Below are 21,654 nucleotides of genomic sequence, written 5' to 3' on the forward strand. Positions count from 1 at the left end.
TCTGATGGCAAAAATTCATTTCTGCCAGGATGGTAAAATTACTCTATTGGTGGTGCCATTCTTTTTGTGGGGAAGGGATTGTTGGTGTAGCCCTGCAGAACTGACAGGATCGGGTCTCCCCTCCTGGCTTTCCCCAGGGAGCCATCCCAAAATGAAATGGGTGATAAGTGCTTTTGCCTTCCCCACACCCGAGAGTTAAATTTAACATTTTAAATTAATAGATAAGAGGTGGGGCAGCAAGTTCTGCATATGTACAAACAGGGCTGAGTCAATAAAGAGCTTTGTGTGGAGACCAACCAATTCCTAATTGTGGCTGTGTCTGTATAATACAATACAAAATCACGAGGGCTGTGAGAGTGTGAACAGGCTTTTTGTGGGCTGAATCAAGGCATGTTTTAAAATCATTGGCCAAGAGCAGATGCATGGGAACTGTGCTCTGAGACTTATGGAGTAATTAGTCTGAACTGACAGGTGAACCTGCTCAGTAAGAGATTGCATCTTGTGGCACTTCTTTTTTTTTCCGTTTCTCAGGTCTTTGCATAACTGTTTTAAAGTGCTGCTAAATCGTCACATAGAACCTCAGAGGTGTTGTGTTGCAGGATCTGATTTAAGGAGACTGAGGCTTTTACTGTCCTGCAGCATAGGGCTACATTTTTTCTGGGAAAAAGTTAGGAGCTGTTTGAAAAACAATTTTCCATTTATCTTACAGCCATCAGTCTGTTTTTAATTCCTTGGATGGTTTCTTGCTTACCTCTGTTTCCCTTAACAGTATTACTTAATCCTGAGGCATCATCCTGAGCCTATTTAGTGCTAAAATCCAGCATGCTTTTCTTTTTTTTTTTTTAATTTTTTTTCTAATTTTTTTCTTTAAGTTTCCCTATTGTTGATTCTTGGCCAGCTTCCACCAAGGCAGGAGGACAGTAGCCACCATAACCACTCTCTTGTATATTTGAGGCTATTTAATACCTTCCCAATATTCATATCCTGAAGATAGAGAAAGAAGAGTTAAGGGATGATTCCATGCTGCATCTCTTTAATACTCTGTGTTAAAGCAAGGTTAAAACTGTCCCTTCCTGTGACTGCTTTCTGTCAGACTGGTCACAGATGCAAATTGCTACTTGGTGTTTATCCACCCCATAGGAAAAATCAATGAGCAACTTCTGGTCATGCGCAGTTTTAAGATCTTTGTTTTTTAAATGGTTTGCTCTTTACTGCTGCATTCCCATTTAAAGCATCTGGAATTGGTACTGGCTGCAGTCTCAGTAAATCAGTCTGTAATATTCTGCAATATATTAAAATTACACTGATGTATTACTTACTGGTTGTGTAGTACAGACTTAGAGATGCCTGATTCTCCCTTCCAGTATGTTCTATTAGAATTGGTTAAATAGGTACAAATCTAGCAAAATATTGACTTACAGCTATGGTGAAGCTTGCAAAGCCCCAATTCTAGGAAATTGGCCTTCTGTTATCTCTGATTTCATGCTTTTTCCATCTGTCTCAAAATGAAGAGATTAGGGCTGATCCTAGCTATGTGTGTGAGGCAGATTATGGTAATCTTATTATTCTGATCTCATTACATTTAATCTCTAGATTTGAAAATGTTCTGGCATTAACCCCTTCTTCAACAGCTACAAAAAATGTAGTGAAAAAAGGTGGTTGAGGTGTGTTCTACAAACTTTGGATTAAATGTTTATTTTATCCTGAAATAGTAAAGTACTCAAAGACTTTGCTATGTGGAGTCATACACTTTGGTGGTATTGGTTTGTTGTTTGGGAGGTTTTTTTGGTTGGGTTTGTTGGGTTTTTTGTTCAGGGTTTTTTGTCTTAACAGTCTAAAATGATGGGTAGATCAACTCTTTTGAGTTACAAAGGATGCAATTCACATATAACAAATTAGTAGTGGATATTACAGTTCAGAAGATTGGGAAATTCCTAGATCCCAACAGGTTGGAATTATTTTATTTACTAGCTTTTCTGAAATGAAATGGGATTTTCCAGAATTTTGTCTCAGTGTTTGATACACAAAAATATAAAATTTCATGGAGTGTCTCCTCATCTTCTTACAAGAACATACAAGTTAATGCAAAATGCTGGAAAGTATGTAGCTGGGTAGTTAAAATGCAGAAGGAACAACTCAAATGGAGCATGAAATTCCCTCTTTTTTCCTGATCTTCAGCTTCACTCTGGTTACTGGCAAGTCCCTTCAATTTAACTGTCTGTAAAGGGTTAACTCTGTAGTTTGTGACAGAGGAGACTTCTGCACTGGACTAACATGTTTTACTGAACAAACATTGTCAGGTGGACTTTGAAGATTACAAGAGCTCTTTGTCTGAAATCTGGGGAGGAAGCTCTGTGCTTTCTACACAGTTTTGGGCATCAATTATGAAACAAGGGGTATTGCTTCTTTAGGTCTGGAAATGAAAAGAAAGCAAAAGGACAGCTGGTGGTGGTGGGAGGTAAAAAGCAAATGTGATTCTGCTCTTAAAAGATTGGTATTGTATTGTAATTCCTGTTTGAACAGATTCATAGGATAATTGAGATTTCATTGTAGTACACTGATGGAGTTCTAGATTCAATAGTGTAGGGAATTCTTTTAAAAGCATTTGGATATTGCTCTGAGTATTCTACTGGTCATCTTTGAACATGGAGCATATTTGCCAGTTCCCATTCTGAAGCTACATTTGGAGAAAGCAGAAAGATGTAATAGTGCTTTGAGGCTGGGATAGGAAGAAACAAGTTCCTTGTCCTCCTGTGTTTGGCCTGTCATTTTTATAGGTCATCTAAACAGTGTCTTTCTGTACAGTGGTGTTTATTGTGACACTAGGTTTTGAGAGAATCTGCAATGCTGGAACATAACTGAGGTTGCTGCCTAGAACTCCCAACTGTTCGGATTGTCTGAGTCTAATCAGGCCTTACTGTTTTGTGCAGTACAGGGACCACTTGAGCTTCTCCTCTAGTTGTAATTCCTGTGCTCTGTAGAAACAGAATTCACCCAGCTGACGGAACTTCACTGGGATTGAGCAACTTGGAAAAAATTGAGCCTTTGAAAATGATGTTTGTTTTTTTCTTTCACTCTGTCCTGTCTTGACTTACTCTTCAAACACTTGGGCCAGCATAGCATGAGGATGGAGAGTAAGAGGTGAGGATGAGTGGCTGGAGGGAAGAAAATACAGGGAGAAGCTGAACTTTGCTCTGTCACAAACTCCGCTTGTGGAGTTGTGTCTTGGCTTTACAGTCAGGACACTCTGTGTTGAGTGTCATTCATATTGTGGTAGCACAGACATTCCTAGAGTTGCACTGGGAACTGGGCATGGGTTTAGGTTTGATTTTGTTGTGGTTTTGTGTTTTGGGTTTTTTTGCATTCAGTGGCTTTTTTTTTGTTTTGGCTTGGCTTTTTGGACTTGTGTAGGAGTTTACTTTTTTGTAATGTTGTTTTAATTTGATACAAAGAGGTTGTGCTAGGTGCACTCCTGTGCAATTTGGATCAGCCACCCCAAGCTGATGTGGATGGCAGTCTCCATTCCTGCCCTGGGACTGTGCATTTGGCCAAGTCTCATGATGGCAAAGCAGCTCTTTCTTTTTGTAACTTGAGGTATTTTTCTTGCAGTTCTCAAGAACTGTTTAAAAACTTGCCTTACCAAAAATGCTCCTTCTATTGTGCATTCACACTGGGTGGTGATGGTTGTTTTGCTTTAAGTGCTGAGTTGCTGGCAATGTTTTAATATATTTTTAGATAACAGTGAAGTATTTGTTTTTTCAAATGAGAGGTAGGAAATTGCAAAGAATAAAGAATTGCATGAGCTGGCTCAGTGATAGCAAGCCTGTTCCATTTGGGGTAGTGGAGGAGGAAAGGGGAATAGATGGTGAGGTAAGAGCTGTTGCTGTGACACTCCCCCGGTAATAACTTCAGCAAGGAGCTGTCAAGGGTGGAAGGAAAAATAAAGATGTTGAGAATTCATGTACTTTGACACTTGATATGAATCATATCTCCTCTGTTGTAAGGGGAGGATAATTCATGTAAGCACTGTGAAGCCTTCCTGTGGCAAACGCAAAGCTTTTCTTCTTTTCTCCCCTGAACTTGGTTCTTGGCAAAGCAGAGCATAGATTGCAGTCCCTTTGAGGCAGGGGTTGGCTCTGTAAGCAAGATCCATAAGACTCCAGCACAAAATTCTATCAAACAGAGTTGTTGAAGCCCTGGATTGATGAGGCAAATCTTTAATTTGTGGTGTCTGTTGGTGTAAGGCAGCTGCAGTAAGCCTTGCATCTGAACGCCTTATACAGTCTGGAGATTGGATGATGATTTTTCATAACTCAGTAGAAAAGTAATGAGGCTTTCTAGATTACTTTAAATACTATTTTCTGATCTAACTATCCCTAGTTATTCTTTTCCATTTTGTTTGTGAAGTCTGCTTAATAAAAATCTTTGTCCTTCCATCCCACAGGCATTTATACGATTTTGTTTTCCATCAATAAGCCTGGGAAATTTTATGGCCACAGCTAAATTATGCTTTTCCAAAGGTGCAGGTGCAACTGCTGTTGCCCATCCTAACAACAATAGGAAAATGTATTTTTATAAATTTAATTATATATTAATTATCTTGAAATATATTGAAACATAGGTATCTTATAGGTATGTATTTCAAGAGGCTTCTTTGCACAGACTGACAGTAGTTCATGCAGGGGTTTTCAGACCCTGTCTAGGATCTCTTGGCACTTGGATCTTTTGGCACTTTTTAGCAATTGTTCAAAAAATGGTGTGTGGTCCTTTTAAAAGTAATTTTCATTTTTCACCTTAAAATGAGATTTCAACACCCTTTGTTTCACTCTTCTCAGTAGTATGGGGATTGAAATGCACGTATGGGGAGGTCAGGACGTATTTTGAAATTGGGGAAAATGCAGTTCGAATACATGGTGATGATACTATTCTTGGATCACTGAGGCTGTAAAACCTTTTTGGTGCTAAGAGGAAATGGCAACTTGAGCTTCATTGGCCAGTGATGAGCCTTTGCAGCTGGGGCCTGACCTGGGTGGTGGTGACATTTGGGGCAGCTGTCTCAGGGTAGTGAAACCTGGGCTTTCCCTTCCTCTGTACTTTCCAATGCAAATTGCAGAGTATGCCCCGGGGACAGGCAGAAAAGTCCATGTGACTCTTAGCATGAAAGAAATTAGTAAATAGTGATTATCAAATTGTGATTGTTCCGTTGCTGCAGAGAGGTTATTGCAGTTAGCCCTCCCTTGATGTTCCATGTCTAAAAGGTGTGAGGTTTGTGCACATATAATTTCCAGCACCATAAAACCCTGCTTTCTCCTGTGTGCAGTTTTGCAATGTATGGTAGGATGGAAAGGATGACTTTTGCTCTGCACCTGGGTGATGTAACCTGTAAAGAATTAAACTTGTCAGAAGGACCAGCAGCTGTCATTGTTGACAGTACAGAGCACAAAAAGAGACTTGATGGATGAGCCCAGCAGCGTTTCTTGTGTGTCCCTGAACTTTAGAGCTGTTTCATGCGTGAAGTCTGAGCTTTTTCTGTGTACACTGCAGAAATCTTTGGATGTGTCTTGCCAGGATCCATTAGCTTGACCTGGCTGGCTGACATGAAGGTATGGCTGACCTGACTCTCCTTTCCATCTTTATCCATTAAAGGTCCCAGCTTGTATACAGTTTGAAAAAAAACAGTCTTAACACTTGTGCAAATAAGCCTGTCATCAGAAAACACAAATACATCTAGGTCTCAGCTGAGTCACTCACTCCTGCTTCCCCAATTCCCTTCCTCCCACTTGCAGTCAGTGAGTTCTGAATTTTTGTTGCCCCAGAGCAGGACTACCCACGTGCTCCTTCTTGAGCACTTGTCTCTTTCTTCCCCTAATGTGCTGTGTTTAAATCTTCAAGCAAGTGGAACAGTTCTTGCATGTGTACATTTAGAGGTGGATTGCTGCAAGAATTTTGGAGAAGGCTTTTGTATCCTTTGAAACTGGAACCAAGGGTGTTTGCGTCATGGCAGTGCCCACTCCAGCAGTCCTGCCCTATTCCTTTCCTTCCTGTCTCCTCTGTTGCTTCGCTCCCAGAGCTCTGCCTTGCACTTTCTGTGGAGCCAAGCAAGGAGGTGAGAAATACAGCACCTCCCTAAACTCTTCTGCACATCAGTTCTCCAGTGTGGGGGACTAAGCAGGTGCCTGGGGAGTACCTGGAGGGTGCAGCCATTGCATAAAGCAGCTCACAGAGCTGCTGCCAAACTTGGAGCCACCCCAGACTGAGAGTGTGGCCTCTGAGTTTGTAGCTGGGTAGGAATTCCTGCTCAGAAGTATGAATTCCCAAGTAAGATTGTTAATTCCAAGATCAAGATGTGTGCAGTATCAATATTAACAGTTTGCTGACTGTGTTGAGAGATGCCTACAGTTATTCTTATTCCTGAGTAAAGGCTTAAATCAACTAGATTTTGGCTTATAGCTCTGTTTAGTAGAGTAAGTTTTTGTTCCTTTCACGGCATGACTTAACTGTGGATTTTGAGGACCATCAATAAGAGATGCACAAAAGTTCAGTAGCATAATAATTACAATGTTGCATCGTTTTTTAAAATACATTTTTCAATGTCCTATCAAGTGTAATTGACCTAGGAAACTTTGTCCTGTAGATAATTAGTTGTGAAATAACATTCCTGGAATTTTTCTGACAAAGAGCCAAGTGAGACTATTTTACATTCTGTAAAATTTAGAATTTTAAAATCTATTAAGCAATCAATATTGTATAAGGATATATGCTAGTAGAATCCTAAAGCTTTTACATTTTAAAACCAAATGAAGCAAAGATGAGGTTTTTATTGCTCTGTTAACTTTTCTGCAGTGTGAAATGAAAGTGTACTGAGTACTGTAATGAAACAGTTTAAACAAAACCATATAGAGGGAAAAAAAATTTAAAGGTTATCTGTCTTGTAAGTGTGTGCCAATTGTGCTGAAAGCCTTTTTTACCACCCCCCCCCTTACTTCTGTTACTGTCAGTAATAGCAGAAATCTGCCTGTTTGATCCTTGGAAACATGTTGGACCCTTTGCTTGTGCATTTGGAATAGCCTTTTCACTAGAAAGAAACAGCAGCTGCAGCTCAAGTTAATTTGCTTCCTTTGGACACAAAACCTTAAAGTTCGTGCTTTGAACTCATGTAAGTTTTTTTAAGGCCTTTATGGGGTTGTACCTTTTCTTAGTGTGTTTTAAAATGCAGCAAATAACGTTTCTAACTTTACTTCCCACAGAAACATAGTTGGGTTTTGGACAACCTTTACATTTTTTTCCTTCATTTTTGCTTTGTAGTAGGCAGTGTTGGTGTGTGGCTTGCTCCTCACCAGATTGTCTGGTGATCAGTGCAAGGCATGCATGTTTTTTCTTTTAAATTTTCCAGGTTTTTTAAGAACATCATGTTGTTACTCAGACTTACCAGCGCATCCTGGGATATCAATCCTGATTGTCATAGAATCATAGAATATCCTGAGTTGGAAGGGACCCACGAGGATCATCAAGTCCAGCTCCTGACCCTGCACAGGACTGCTCCAGGAGTCACAGCAGGTGCCTGAGGACATGGTCCTTGACCTGTGGCCACTGTCATTGTCAGTCTGTTTTACAAGCAGAGTGACCTCATTTAGGTGACACCTCCTGTCATGATGGGTTGAAGAAATGTGAAAGCAGGAAGATGTTCAACAAGGATCAAAGAACTGTCAGAGTTGTAGGCAAAAATAATCAACTGCACCAATGCAGGACAGGGAATAACTCACTTGGTATCAGTTCCTCTGAAAATACCCCAAACATTACAGTGGAAAATTGGTTGAAATCACAGTGATGTCATCTCATGTTGAGCTGTACAGACAGGGCTGTAATACTTGTCCACCATGCAAAGTAATTCTTCCCCTCAGTGCATGTAAGGCTGTGGCTGGGGAGCACAGTAGTTTGATGTCCACAGGGCTGCTGCAAAACTACCCTCTGTCACATACCCTAAATTTCTGATTAAAGATTAAGTCCAGGTTGTCCCACTAATAATCATCATTCCTCCCACCCAGCTTTTCTAGCACTGGGGTCGAGGTTCCTTATGTAGTGTGGTATTTTTACAGGATGCCAAGTGTTCATGGTTTGTCTCCCTTAACACATCCTGTTGGACTTTACCTGCTGTTATTCATGTACATCACAGCCCCTCTGTTGTGTACAAGCATTAGAATGGTTGCAATGGAGATTGTCCTACATGAAGCAGTTGCTGGATGTCACTCCACAAATAACTATTCCTATCTGGTTAAAAGTGATAGGTAAATTGTTGAGTTTCTGTGCTAGGGAAAGTAGTAATTAAGAGTGAAAGTGCTGGAGTGGGGTGTTGGGTTTGGTGGTTTCTTGGGCAGTGAAGTGTAGCAGAGGTAATGGTACACACCCTCTATTTAGAACAGAAAGGACAACTGTCCTAATTTCAGCATTTTTTCTTTTTCATTCTTGATGGAGCAATTTTGATAATTTTATATCTGTAGAGGTTTGGGGTACCAAGCATGAGGTGATCAAGGGCTGGTTGTTGTGGTGCACTATCCTGTGCTTCATGCAAACCTTCCCTTGTCCTCCAGTGAATGTTTTGGTCCTTGACTGTGGTATGTTCCAAGGCAACATGTGGGACAGGCAGGCAGGAACTCTGCCTTCTGGTGCTGCCTCTGCTTTATAAACAGAGGCTTTGTCCATGTCTCTGGGACAGGTGTATCTGCTTCCTCCTGAGATGCTGAGAATTACATTCTCCAGCGGTGCATTTTAGTGGGAGACAGCAGGACAAGTAGGACACAAGTAGGAGCTGCTGGGTATTCAAGTAAAATTGTTATGCAAAGCAGGTTACAGAATGGATTTTGCAAGCTGTGAATGTCTGACCTATGGGCTGTCAGGCATGTCTATTTCCCCAGGGTATTTTCAATTTTACTGTAGTGACCAGCTTCATTTGTGTTGAAAAGTTTTAAAAGGACAAACACATGCTATGATTGCTTGTTGTTCTTCATTACCTTTTCCAGTTTTTGAGACAAACAGTGCTTACAGTGGAGCCAGCACAATGAGAGAAGTGCAGAAAGTGAGAAATGTATAATTTGGATATGCTTTGCAAACTGCCACAAACCCACTGCTATTTCTGCTGTTTCTCTGTTAAGCTTGAAAACAATTCTGAAACACTCTCATTGGAATGTTTAATAGCTCTTTTTTATTATTTTCTGCTAGTGACTTTCAACCTTCATCCCTCAGAGTTTATGCCAAGAGCTCTTACAAAAGCTTCACAATTTCATTCAAGGACTGAAAGGTTGTAGTTGGCTGTACTTGGATAGATAGTCTAGAGCACGTGATAACAGATGTGTTTTATGCTTGGTGTCCATGTTGCTAAACTTGAAGTTGCAGTTTGAAACAGCCCTTGTAAGATGGCCTGGAATTTATAGCACTGGTGTTAGCAGCAGATACAGGAATAGAAACCAGGAGACCTTACTCTGACCTGTAGGTAAAAAGACTTCTTTCAAAATTTTTCTTCTCAAAATTGAGGCTTTATTTTAGGTGCTTAAGGCAATGTGTGCTCTGTTCTTTATGTAGATGTGTGCATATATGCACTTGGGTTGTTTTGGAGTCTGGTTTTGGATTTTGAACCTTTCCCAAATAGAGCAGGTTTTTACTCAGAATTCAAGGCTGTTTTCCTTCCTCAGGAAAAAAGAGGGAGGATTGCATAGAGCTCTCTAGGCTTCAGCACATGACCCGTTCTTCAGTTTGTGCTTCACCAAAGGTGGTTTTGCTGGGACCCTGTTTAATCCTAAATTAAGCAATGCTAAATAAAACTTCAGTGAATAACACATTCACAAGCAAATGCCCATCCCTAGGTAATACCTGAGTAAATTAATCCACACTGCACAACAGAAAACTGACCAAATGCTGTGCTCTTCAGGGCTTCCAAATTTGGTGTGGATTGGGTTTGAGATTAAGGAAGGATGTTTTGTCTTCTGTTTCCGTGATAACATCCTGAGCACTACAGCTCGTTATAAAGGCGGCTGGTCCTGGTCTTTAGTCGCTGTAAACTAACCCTTGGTCTTTGGGGGAAAAACAACACTCCCCTTCCTCTTTTTAAGAAACTGCTCTTGTGAATCCCTGAGCATTCTGCCCTCCACATATTCAGGCCAAGCTGTGGAGCTCAAGCTGTGCTAACAAGCTTTTTACTGGTTTTTACTCTGTTTTGATCAGGCACTGGAATTAGACTGTGCATTGCAGCATCAATTGTTGAAGTAGTCCTTACATTATGAAGTTTGTCAGAATTAGTGTTTATTTAAGTACCATAAAAGTTGCTGAACATAAAATGAATCTCATTTCTGAGTCCCTGCTGTTTTGGAAGCACTTGGGGGTCTTTGAGATGTGGAAAGCCTAATTAGAATGTGAGCTGCAGCTACTTCAAGCTCTGTAAAGCTATTTTGATTTGAGTTGTAAAATCATTAATAGTAATTTTTTTTTCTTCAGGCTACCATGCTTCCTGTTAGGGAGATTTTCATCAACCTTTTTGAAAACAGGTTATTTGTGGTATCTACAGTTTAACCTTTATACAGGGTGGTAGTAGTGGGAAGACTAACTGGAAGGGAATTCTGTAGTCACTGGGGCTGACATCTCTCTATCCACCACAAGAGCAGATGCAGAACTGGCACATTTGTTATCATATTACCTCCATTTGTTTGTGCTAGTGGAATCTTCCTACACAGAAGGAATGCAAGACCTTTAGCAAAATTTCTTGAACTTGATTGACTCCTTTCAGGATCTCCATTAGAGATTTTGGAGTTCACTGCAGTATACTTTAAAATACTGGGTTTTTTCCTCCCATCTTTGTGCCACGTGAACCAAAAAAGGTGAGCCATAGGGAAAGAGAATTGTTGTCTAGATGGGGTTTTTTACTTCTCTTTTTCCTATTATCCTTAATAAAAAACTCTTCACAGTTGAAGACTTTTGCCAGAGGGGACATGGTAGTACCAGACTGGCAAGGCCTGGGAGGCAGGGTGAGTTAGTCTGTGCTGAGTTCTGTCCTTGTGGCCAGACTTGACTGTGCCTCAGCTAACATAAAGTTGTTTCAAGTATTCTTGTGTTACCTACAAAGAAATATAGGTGGTTTTGTAAAAGGTTGAATGCTAATTCCTTGCTCCAGTCCTCTCTTTGGAATTTTTCTTTGTTATGACAGATTTTACTGTGCTTGCCAGCCAGTGCAACTGTGGATTTCTGGATTACTTTAATTAGTGCTCCTATGGATTTGAGTTTGGCATGGTGAAATATTACATGGGATTGTAGTGACAACTTATCTTTATCTCATGCAGTTAAAAATAACATCATTTCCTGTAATCTTACCCAGCTACTTCTCCCCATTAACCCTTTCAGAAGTTTAGGGTAATTCTGAATTTATCTGTAAATGTTAATATTGCACAAACCTCCATTTGTGAGTAGTTTTGTGCAGCAGATATGGAGGGCAATATTATTTCAGGTTTGGAAAGGGAAGCTTAGATCCTAGAGTGGCCTTGTCCTGTGACTTTATTGTTGGTTTGTTGTCTCAACTTTGTAATGTATTTTACTTTGGAGGAGTTTCCAGGTTCCTTCAAGATGAATGGAAATAACTTAGACTGAAATTTCTTTGCAAAGAAACTAAACCCAGCAGTTGGTAACCCAGACACCAGCCTTCTGCATTGAGAAGATTCAGAATTTCCTCTCCTGGACTCTGCTTCCAGCTGCTTGGCTGTTGTTGTAAAAGGCTGTGGTGTGCATGTGCAAAGACTGTGTGTGTTGAAGCAGCAGTGTCACTTCAATTGAGGCTTCTGACAAAAGCACCACTGAGGCACAGGGAAGAAAGACCCCTGGACTTCATTGTGGTGGAGAGACCTCCTGAATTACTTTGAGTTTGTGTTTTGTGCTCTTCTTGTGCCTTTAAAAAGCTGTGGGTGGAAGAAGTGTTTCTATAGTGATAATGGGAGTTGGAGAGAGTGAGAATAAAAACCTGTATCCATAACACATTACTGCATTATAGAGCAATCTACATCCATTATTTAGGTATTATATTATACTACTTGGTAGTTGAGTGTAATTTAAGGAACAATCTTTCTCTGCCTGTTTTCATTAATATTTGCTCAGTGGTTGTTAAGCATTTCCACAGCTTTTTACATCTAACTAGAGAAGAAGTATTCACAGCCTTAAAGGATGTCCAAACATGATACTGTAGACTTTGTTCTGAAAAATGTGGATATTTTGCATTTCCTATGTGTTATCATGATCAATTGAATTTCAGAAAAAGCCTAAAGTATTTCAACAGTTACGTGCTCTTGAGTCACCCTAATTGTCCAGTGTATCTTTATGTATTGAAAGGTTGTCGTTAAAATTAACTGTTCTCTGTGTGATGAGTAAATCAAGAAAAGAAAAACTGATTTGCTCTAGTCTGAGTCACAGTGTCATTTCCCCAAGTTTCCTTAAGATGCCATTCCTGCCTTACAGTCACAGGCAGGATTCATTTGTTCAACATGAGGATGAGACAGGAGCTGCAGGTGACCAGGCCATGTCTTGGGTTGTCTTTTCCAAACCCTGAAGAAATGAATTTTAATGTCCTGTGGTGCCATTTACAGTAAATTTGCAGATGTGAGAAACAACACTTCACTTTGTAAGATTTTAAAAGGTTTATTGAACCTCAACAAGGGACTGAATAAGGAAAATGGAGAGCACTGTGTGCTTAGCTGCAGCCAGAGGCACAGGGCCCACACTGTGACAACCCCACTGTGTGCTGTTGGTAAACCAGCCCCAATCCCTGCTGTTGGTAATCCAACCCCTTGGGAAACTGGTGCAGATGTCACTCTTCAGACCCAGCTCCTCCTTCATCCCTGTGCAGTCCTTCCTGCTCAAACCCTTCTTATGGTCAGAGATCAACTTTCAACATTACAAAACTTTTATATAAAAGAACCAGATCTTAACAGAACTTCTTACATACAACATTTGCGAGAGCCAACGTCACACTATGCATTTATTACACAGAGAACAAAAATGTTTTCTGTTGGGCTGTGGTGAACTTGCTTTGTTGAATCCAGACAGTTTCCCTTGAAGCAGTTTTTGCTTGCTGGTTTATATCTAGTTTGTAACTCTCAGAGCAGAAAAGGGGCCATTTTTCTCTGAAATGAAAAGCAGTGTTAAAGCACCCCTGCTTTAACACCCTCTTTGAGGGTAAGAACCCTGCTGCCAAGGGCTGTTCCATCCTGGGACAAGTAATTTCCAGACTTAGAAATTCTATTGCAGAATTTCTCCCTTTGAAATATTAGTTCACTTTATAAATTTTAATTCCTGCCCTAGTTTGAGTGTCATGAGTGCTTTTCTTGGATTTTTTAGACTTTGAGAATGTTTTTAATGTACTGCTTTGTTTTCTTTGTGGCATTGTCAGTGTGCCTTTGGGGAGGAGAGAAACTGCATTGGCAATAACAGGTGCTACTGCAGCAGTTGTGTTACACTTTCTGTTTCAGTTAGCACAGTAAGAGTCCCAAAACCTTGGAGTTCAGGGAAAAGAGGAGTTTCAGCCAAAACTCAGAGCCCTCTCTGAATAAATTTTTTTGGGGGTTATCTCTCCAAAACCGAAGCATGCTGATTAATTTGCCTAAATTCACAGCATGTAATATTCAAGGCATTATATTTAGTTTCATCTTTGCATATGGGTGTCAGCTTGACAGCTGAGACAGATCTGCTTGTTATGTTCCAGTTTAGTGCCTTGTGTTCCTGACAGTGGTTTGGTTTTGAGAGGTTTGGGACTGGTGTACAATTCCCAAGGGTGTACTTGGAAATACTCGCTAGGTATGGAATTGAACATGGCTGGGGATGATTGTTCTGTGTGAACTGTTCTAGCTGAAACTTGGGAACTGCCTTGCTGCAACTCTTCTGCGGTGCCTCTTCCCCATTTCCATGGGAACAGATGGGCTTTTGTTGATAAGAGCTGTCATCAAACTGGGAAACTGCCGGGTGCAGTTGAGCCACTTACTGTAAAACAGGGCTGACTGCGGCTGAGGACATCACATGGCAGCATGGCTTCAAATGAAGGGGATAAAAATATCCTTCCTCCTTCCTCCTCTCAGGCACAGATGCCCCAGTGTGAAAGGAAGAGTCACTCTGGCATAGACCTGGTTGGATCTATGGCAGTCATGGAATTGGATGCAGAGGAGTGCTTTAGGTTTTGACCTACCCAAAGAGCAACAGTTTTGAACAGTTGATCTGAAAAAGTGTTTCAGATTTTTTGCAGACGTTGAAGGCTGTCCAGTTTGGAGCAGTGAATCTTTAAAGTTTCATTTTGTTACTTAATTTATTTGTGGTTTTGTTTTGTACTTAGCAAGTTATTCAGAGCAAAATCTAGTGATGCATGTGGTACTTAGATTAAATTTTGTAGCTTTGGTAAGTCCAAGGAAATCTTACTGTAATTCAGTTAAGAATAATTATTTTTCTTAGAGTAATAGCACTGTGTTTTAATATCCAGATGATACATTTTAATATGATTTATTATCTGGAAGTCACTTGGAGATATAGAATAGATGGATTTACTGGGTGCTTTTCATAAAACGTTTTGCAGTAAAATGGTTTAATTACTTAAAGTCAGTTCTTTCATTTCAGTGGATTTATGATTTAAAATAAGAGAGCAGTGTCAGATGTAAACATCAAAGACAGATACATTAATGCACAAGATTCCTATGTTCAGTGTTCCTAAGATTCCTAAGTCAGTGTTCCTGACTTTTTAGTTACATTTCATTAAAGGATGTTAGTGGCATAATTTTTTTTGAAAGCTGAATTTTTACAGGACTGTTCTGCAGTTTTCATGATAATAGCTCCATAACTTCATGAGAACTACCAGAATTCCAGCCTTGTGCCTATGACTGCAAAGTTGTCCTGAATTTAAGGCACTTCAGTACAAATCAGTTTTGCTTGGCTAAGCGTTGGGGGCAGCTCCAGGGGTGTCTGACACTGTCAGAAGAAATGGTTTTGCAGATCTGTGTTGTGGAGATGACTCCTGCTGAAATGGTACGGGAACATGGAGCTTTGGAGAGCAAACTGTGTGTTCTGTTCTCTCTAGAAGAGCCAGAAAGAGGAACCCAGGGGTGTTTACAGGGTGAGTGTCTGTGCATGAGCTCTCCGGTCTGTAACACAGGGCAGGGATCCCTGGCTGCCTGCCAGGGTGTGGATGGAGCTGTGACAGCTCGTTAAAGTGATCCTAGAAAGGACAACGGGCTGCGAAGATAGCGTCAGCCTGGGGGTGTGAGGCAGGAAAAGGTCTTGGGAGCAAACACAGCCACTCATGGGGACCTGTGGAGGGCTCATCACTACAGCAGAAGTCCCGTGAACAGGTTGGAAGTGCAGATATGTAGGCAGTTACCTTACCCTGCCTTTAATCAGCTGGTTTTTATTCTGGTCACAAAGCGCTGGCGTTTGGCTTCAGGCCAGGCATTAATGAGTACCCCAAGCCCGATGTGATTTGGCTCCTCCAAATCTATTAGCATATCTTCAGAGCAAGATAAAACTCATTAAAATACTTTACATTTGGGCGTTAGAATTAATGATAACTTTTTAATACCTGCAGCCGAATCCCCAAAACTGTGGCACTGTCCTTCAGGTGAAACTGCAATTTACCCATCCTTTCTGGAAAAAGAACAGACTGCCAGATCCCTTAACTGTTCTCTGATGGTGATGAAATGAGTCTTTAGCACGTGAGCTTATCAAAGCTCATGGGAGATATCTCTGATAAAGGAATGCACACCATTGTGTAAGATTTGGTTTATTAGAAATCATATTAAAATATGTTGTGTTTGAGTTGTGTTCTATTGTGCTGGACTCTAGCGAAGGCAGCTTGAAGTACAGAACAGCCCCAAATGACTGACTCTTGGAAGCTATGTGCTGACATCTTTACATGACTGAGTTACAGATCTGGGCTTCAGCTCATGCCCTCCCTGGTCTCTGCACAATTCACTTTTACACACCTATTTTTGATCTCTGTCGTCCCTGTTCAGTGTTCCAGAACTCCTGCTGGTGTCTCTCCCTATATTTCATGCTGAGGCATCAGTCCCTGCTCAGGTTGCTGTCCCACAGCTCCAAGGCAGACCAGCAGACATCAGCTGATCCAGGGCAGCTCTCCATGTGTGAGCTCTCACCTCAGAGCTGTAACAGAGCCATGCTTGAACTGCTCATGACCTGTGCTCAGATGATGCCAGCTAAAAGACTGAACTCTGCTGTGCATGCTGGAGCAGTGCTTGTACATAAATGCATGGAAGCCCAAAGTAGTAACTGCACTAAAGACAGCTTGAATGTTTCATTCACATATAAGTACTTGGGATCTTTTAAGTGTTAAAGCCTCTTCAGCTGAAAATATCCAGAAATTTGCCTTAAAGATGGTTGTCTTTGCTCACCTAAGTTCTGCAGATGTGGCCCTGCTGCTGTGCTAGCTCTCCAGTGGAAGTGCTGGCACTTGGGGAATGTACATCCCATCAGCCTCTTCCCTTGGGAGTGAGGAACATCCAAGTGACTATTAGCCCCTGTAATTTGCTCCCTGAGGAAGCTCACATTTTGTTCTCTTTCATTTGCCATATTTCATTTCAGTAGGTTTTGAGGTTTTTCTCTGTTATACATAGCAGTCAGCAGTGAGGCAGATCTAGGGTGTTGGTATGTCACAGTTTTGAAAGGCAGCAAGCACTGATCTTTAGAGTTTAATTTTCTAATGCATTCCAGTCAGCTGTAAGAATGAGACATGCACTTGCAAATTTTTGTCTGGTTTTACTTTTTCTTTTTTTATTTCCTCTCACCACCCTTGAAATAAAGAAATGTAATGGCATAGCAGAAGATTTAGTTTGAGGGTTTGTTGGACATCTTCACCATAACTCTGTGTGTGTAGTATGTGATCTCTGGATCTGCATTCGTGTTTCTTTCTCTTTGCATTTCCTCATCTTTCTACATTGAGGCAATGCTAATCATGTGATACTTTTGTGACTTGAGGCTTTTTTTTTGTGTTGACAAACACAAAGTCATCTTGAGGAGAGGTAGTTTCAAACAATAGCATGGTCTTATTTACAGAACATAATACAATATTGGAGGCACTGCTTTCAATCAGTGCACCAGACTTGCCTATTGCAGCGTACCAGTTGACAGAAATTCAATGAAAAATAAAGCATCGAAGTTTTTAGAGCAAGTATGCTTTGAAATATCAATTTGTGCTTTTTAAAACTATCTTTTTATGTGGCTCCTCTCTTGTGACTCCTGATCTTTCATTCACGTTCAAAATTACAGCAAGAAAAGTATCCCCTTCAAAAATAAAAAGAAGGAACTTTGTTCATCTACATTTGCTGTTTGAATGTGCTTAACTTTATTAATGTAAAAACTGCTCAATACAAATGGGAAGAATTAACCTGGTACTTTCATCAGTCTTGCTTGTATCTTGAATGTATCTCAAGCTTAATTTTTGTTTGCTCCCTTCCTTCAGGTTTTGAATGAAGAATGCGATCAGAATTGGTACAAGGCAGAACTCAATGGAAAAGACGGCTTCATCCCCAAGAACTACATAGAAATGAAACCCCATCCGTAAGTAGAGCTTTTGGAATGGGCTCTCTTGGTCTTACTCTGGGCATCCTCACAAACAGAAGGATGGTTTTCTGCTAAAATTTTACCTCATCCACTCAAATGTACAGACAGATAAAGGATAAGTGGTGAGTTGTATATCTCTGGCTTTAGTGTTTGCTTTAACTCCTCTCACAGTAGCTGCATGGCAGGGTGTTTTGGGAGGCTTTTCTGGGGCTTGCTCTGGTGGTTTTTACGGTCAGACAGAGCAATCTTTGAGTTAGCAGCTATAAACCAGCAGAAGATCCTTAAGTAGTGAGTTTGTACTACCGCTGCCCCAGGAAAAGTGTCTGTGTTCTTGTGATGATTCTCAATTTTACTTACAGAGCAGCTAAGAGTAAAAATCCTGGCATTCACAGCTCTGCAAAAGGTGAAGGGTATTTGGAGCTGAACTTGTAGTATGTCTGTCACATCCTGAGTGTAGAATCACAGAATTGTTAAGGTTGGACAGGACCTGTAACAGTCATCTGGTCCAACACCTTCTCACAAAACAGGCTGACTTCAAAGTGCTGTTACACAAGTATTGTTGCCTTGAACTGCTGCTCCAAAGAGCTGTGTTTGAGTAACTACTTCAAACCTTTCCCCCTAGGTGTAATGAACCCAGCCTATGAAAACTGTAGCATTTCATGCTTGGGTATTTTCTTTGTGTCAGTTCATGTGTTTCTGCTGTCTTCTGCTAAACTTTGGTTCTCCAGCCTTTGAGATCCTGCAAAATCTGAACAAGAACAGCAAGCTCTGGGTAACAGATTCAAAGGGAGGTTTAGGAGGGAGAAGCAAAACCTGTAATCAGGGGTTTTACAAGAAGCTGTAGCGTTTCATTTGCTCACAAAACCTGATGATTAATGTAAGTGTTGACTGTCATTATATAATGAAGATATTGCAGTTAAATGCAATCAAGAATTATTTTTCTAAAGGCCCTTTTGAAATAGCAGAAGGAAGCTTCTGAGGGCCTGGCCCCAAGAAGGAAAAAGTGTCTTACTTTAGGGCAGCCGAGTGGGAAGTGAAGCAAGGACACACAAGAAAATTCTGAAAATATTTAAAGCCTTGTTTTCTGTAGTAACATGTCTGCTTTACCCTGATTGTACCAGTCCACTGAGGATCACAAATCCACATGCAATGTCTCTCAAATTGATTTGATGCTTGTACCTCCTCATGACAATTTTCCAGGCATTTGAGTTATCTTGCCATGATGTCTCCTATGATGATCAGTGTATTCTTTGATCCTCCATGGAGTTTTGTTTTAGAGGAATAGAGCTGTCAGTTTTTCACTTTTTTTTTGCATCAAAAGGGAATGAACAATATTTGAGCCTGCAAGTGGGCGAATTTGGTAGTGGTTTTTAAGCATAGTTAATTTGATTTTATCTGAAGATGTTTTAAACTGCTGATGGCATCTGGATGGAGGCAGTGTCCTGTGTCAGCAATGCTGGGAGTCTTAACTACTGCATTTTAACAACCCTAGGAAATGATGCAAAAGTTTTTATAGCATAATGTTGGCTTAGCTGTAGTGCAGACCTCTCTAGTCATACAGGTCATACAAAAAGCAAACTGCAGGCAGCTGAGCAGTGAGAAAGAGAATGTTCCTTTACTCAGAGTATCATCAAATTGTTTTCAAGAGGTTTTGGAAAGAAAGCAACTGAATATGGCTTTAAATTCTGTCCTAGGATCCAAAACTTAAATCTTCCAACTGCACAGCTGGTATTAAATGCCATGTTTCTCCTTACTTTTATTTTGCAAATCTTGCAGATCACTTTGTAACTCCCAGCAAATGAAGCTGAAAGGAAAATGTGGCACTTTTTGGTGACCAGATTTACCTAGGGATTAACCTGAAGGGTTAATCTGAATTACCACCTCAATTAACAAAGCAAAGACTGAGCAGAGTTAGGCAGGACAGAGAAGAGTTACAGGAAGCTCTGGGCAGGGAAGTTACGGTGAAGGCACAGCAGCACCTTGCTCTGGAAGGGGGCAGGGGAAGACTTTGCTGTTTATGAAACACAGCATGGATCTGATCCAGGCTATCTCAGGTCTTTGTCTTTGTTATCAGCTTGTCCTGGGGATATTGCTGAAGTCTCACTTTGCAGCATTGTAATTTCTGTGGAGGAACTCGGCCAAGTGAGATGATTGTGCGAAGTGAAGGCGAAGGAATTGCCAAAGTGCTGATGGAGGGGAGGCTGGAAGCGATGAGAACCTGTGCTGTACAATCAGTGCAGCTCCCTCTGGCTGTGCAGCATCAGCAGGAATGCCTGCTTTGCTTCTGCAGTGCTGGCAGGATGAGTTTCACCTGCGTTACAGAGCTTGTTGGAGTCAAGCCTTATCAGGCTTACCCTTCAGAAGAAAAGTTGTGGGAATGTCATTGTCACTTCGCCTAATTCTCCACAAGTGATTTTTGACATGCTGTGGTGTTTGTTAATTTTTTCAGACGTTCTGTAGCAAATATATGTGCACAACACTTCTGCTGCTGTACAACTGTGTTCTTAAGTAGACAGTAGTCCTGCAGAATAACTTTGTTTCATCTCAGGAGTTTTCTGTTAATTTAATTCAGGTTCTTTTACTCTGGCTAATGTGGTAGTAAAGCTACAAAACTGCAAGGAAGCTTAAGAATTGTGAAAGATTTTTAGTCTTTCTGTTCGAAGTGCCTTAGAAGCAGCTAGCAGCAGAAAACTTTCATAGTTTGCCATTGTCACTTTGGAAGTGTTATTTCATTTAAAAGAATAGTACACTTCTACTTTGTAATGATTCAGTAAAATTTAGGGGGAAAACAGGTGAACTGTGGAGGCTTCAGGAAGGATTCTATTAAGCTCTTTCAAGCTTTTCTTCTTACTTTATAGAGAAAGGTGAAGTTGTTTTTTGTTGGTGTTTAAGATGAAACTGTTGCATGAGTAATTGAGAATTATTTGAGAACCAAACAGGATTAAGACACTTTGTAAACAAGAAATATGGTGAGATATCTAAAATCATAATATAAAGCTTGCTTCAAGCAGCATTTGGCAGAGAGAAAATCAGGACTTCCTTTTCTTTCTGACAGCAGTGCCAAAAGCCCAGGAAATTAAATACTACCTTTGATTTCTGAAGGAGTTTCACTTAATAGTTTCTCCTGGTTGATTTTTGTGGGCAGCAGTGTGCAGTGAGGGGCAGATGGGTCTCCTGTGGTAGTCTGCCACCACCTCACCTCAAGTACCAAGAAGCAGCACAGGTGCTAAGCCACCCAGAATGTACAAAATACCATGAAATTCTTAACCACTGGGAATAGGATGGTTGAGGGAGGAAGCTTTTTCTTTTTATTCCAGGGGATAAAAACACAGCAAGAGTTTCAAGCAAGTGGAGTATGTTTGGTAACCAAGTAATCAGTCCTTCTTCAGCTCTAGAGGTAGTTTCCCCTTACAGAGATCTGGTGACTTCTTGACGTCACAAGAGCTCCAGCTTTTCTTAAGAATGACTGTTTCAAGGATTCTGCAACTCCTGCCTTGTTGCTGCAGCAAAACCTTCACTGCAGACAGTGGGCTGTGTGAGTGGAGCTCTTGTTATGCAATGCTCTCCTCTAAGGTCAGTCATCTGCGTGGGTGTGGGTGTGATAAGTGCTGCTGTCCTGTGTGATCTGTTCCTCAGAGCTGAAAGCTCTGCTTTTTAGCTGTGAAGATGCTTCTGCTTTTCTCATGCCATGTGACCTACCACTTATCCCTTCTTTGCCTTTAATCTTGGATTAGTCTAGAAAATGCAAATGTAAATGGGGGCAAGGATCCTGTGACCAATCTGTTGGTCGGTGCTGATGATCTGGTGGCCTGAGGTAGGTTCAGCCTTGGTGTCATGGTCAGCCTGTGGCTGGTGAGAATTTTGGATGTGATTTCCATGAGGCTGCTCCATCATGTGACTCTCCTGTGAAAGCTGCTGGATTGTCCTGCCTGTGGGAGAAAGCAAGAAAAGAGGCTCCTGAAACTAGTGTCATCAGCATCTTTTCTGGAACAGAATCTATGCCTAGCTCAGCACTGCTCTGCAGTGGAGCAGAGAGACCTTGAAGGAACTTTTCTCACTTGGTCTGTAAGTGCA

The 21,654-nt window shown here is 40.9% G+C and overlaps 1 protein-coding gene across 2 annotated transcripts in view; it reads left to right on the forward strand.

The window, feature by feature from the left end:
• Positions 1–21,654, forward strand: part of GRB2 (growth factor receptor bound protein 2) — a 55,271-nt gene that overhangs the window by 26,961 nt on the left and 6,656 nt on the right. For both annotated transcript variants that reach the window (XM_036394491.2, XM_036394492.2), the window contains exon 3: positions 17,480–17,577. In XM_036394491.2, the coding sequence (XP_036250384.1) occupies positions 17,480–17,577 (98 nt within the window). The remainder of the gene's footprint in view (positions 1–17,479; positions 17,578–21,654) is intronic.

The sequence above is a fragment of the Molothrus ater genome, chromosome 19, assembly GCF_012460135.2.
Source record: "Molothrus ater isolate BHLD 08-10-18 breed brown headed cowbird chromosome 19, BPBGC_Mater_1.1, whole genome shotgun sequence".
Taxonomy (NCBI): domain Eukaryota; kingdom Metazoa; phylum Chordata; class Aves; order Passeriformes; family Icteridae; genus Molothrus; species Molothrus ater.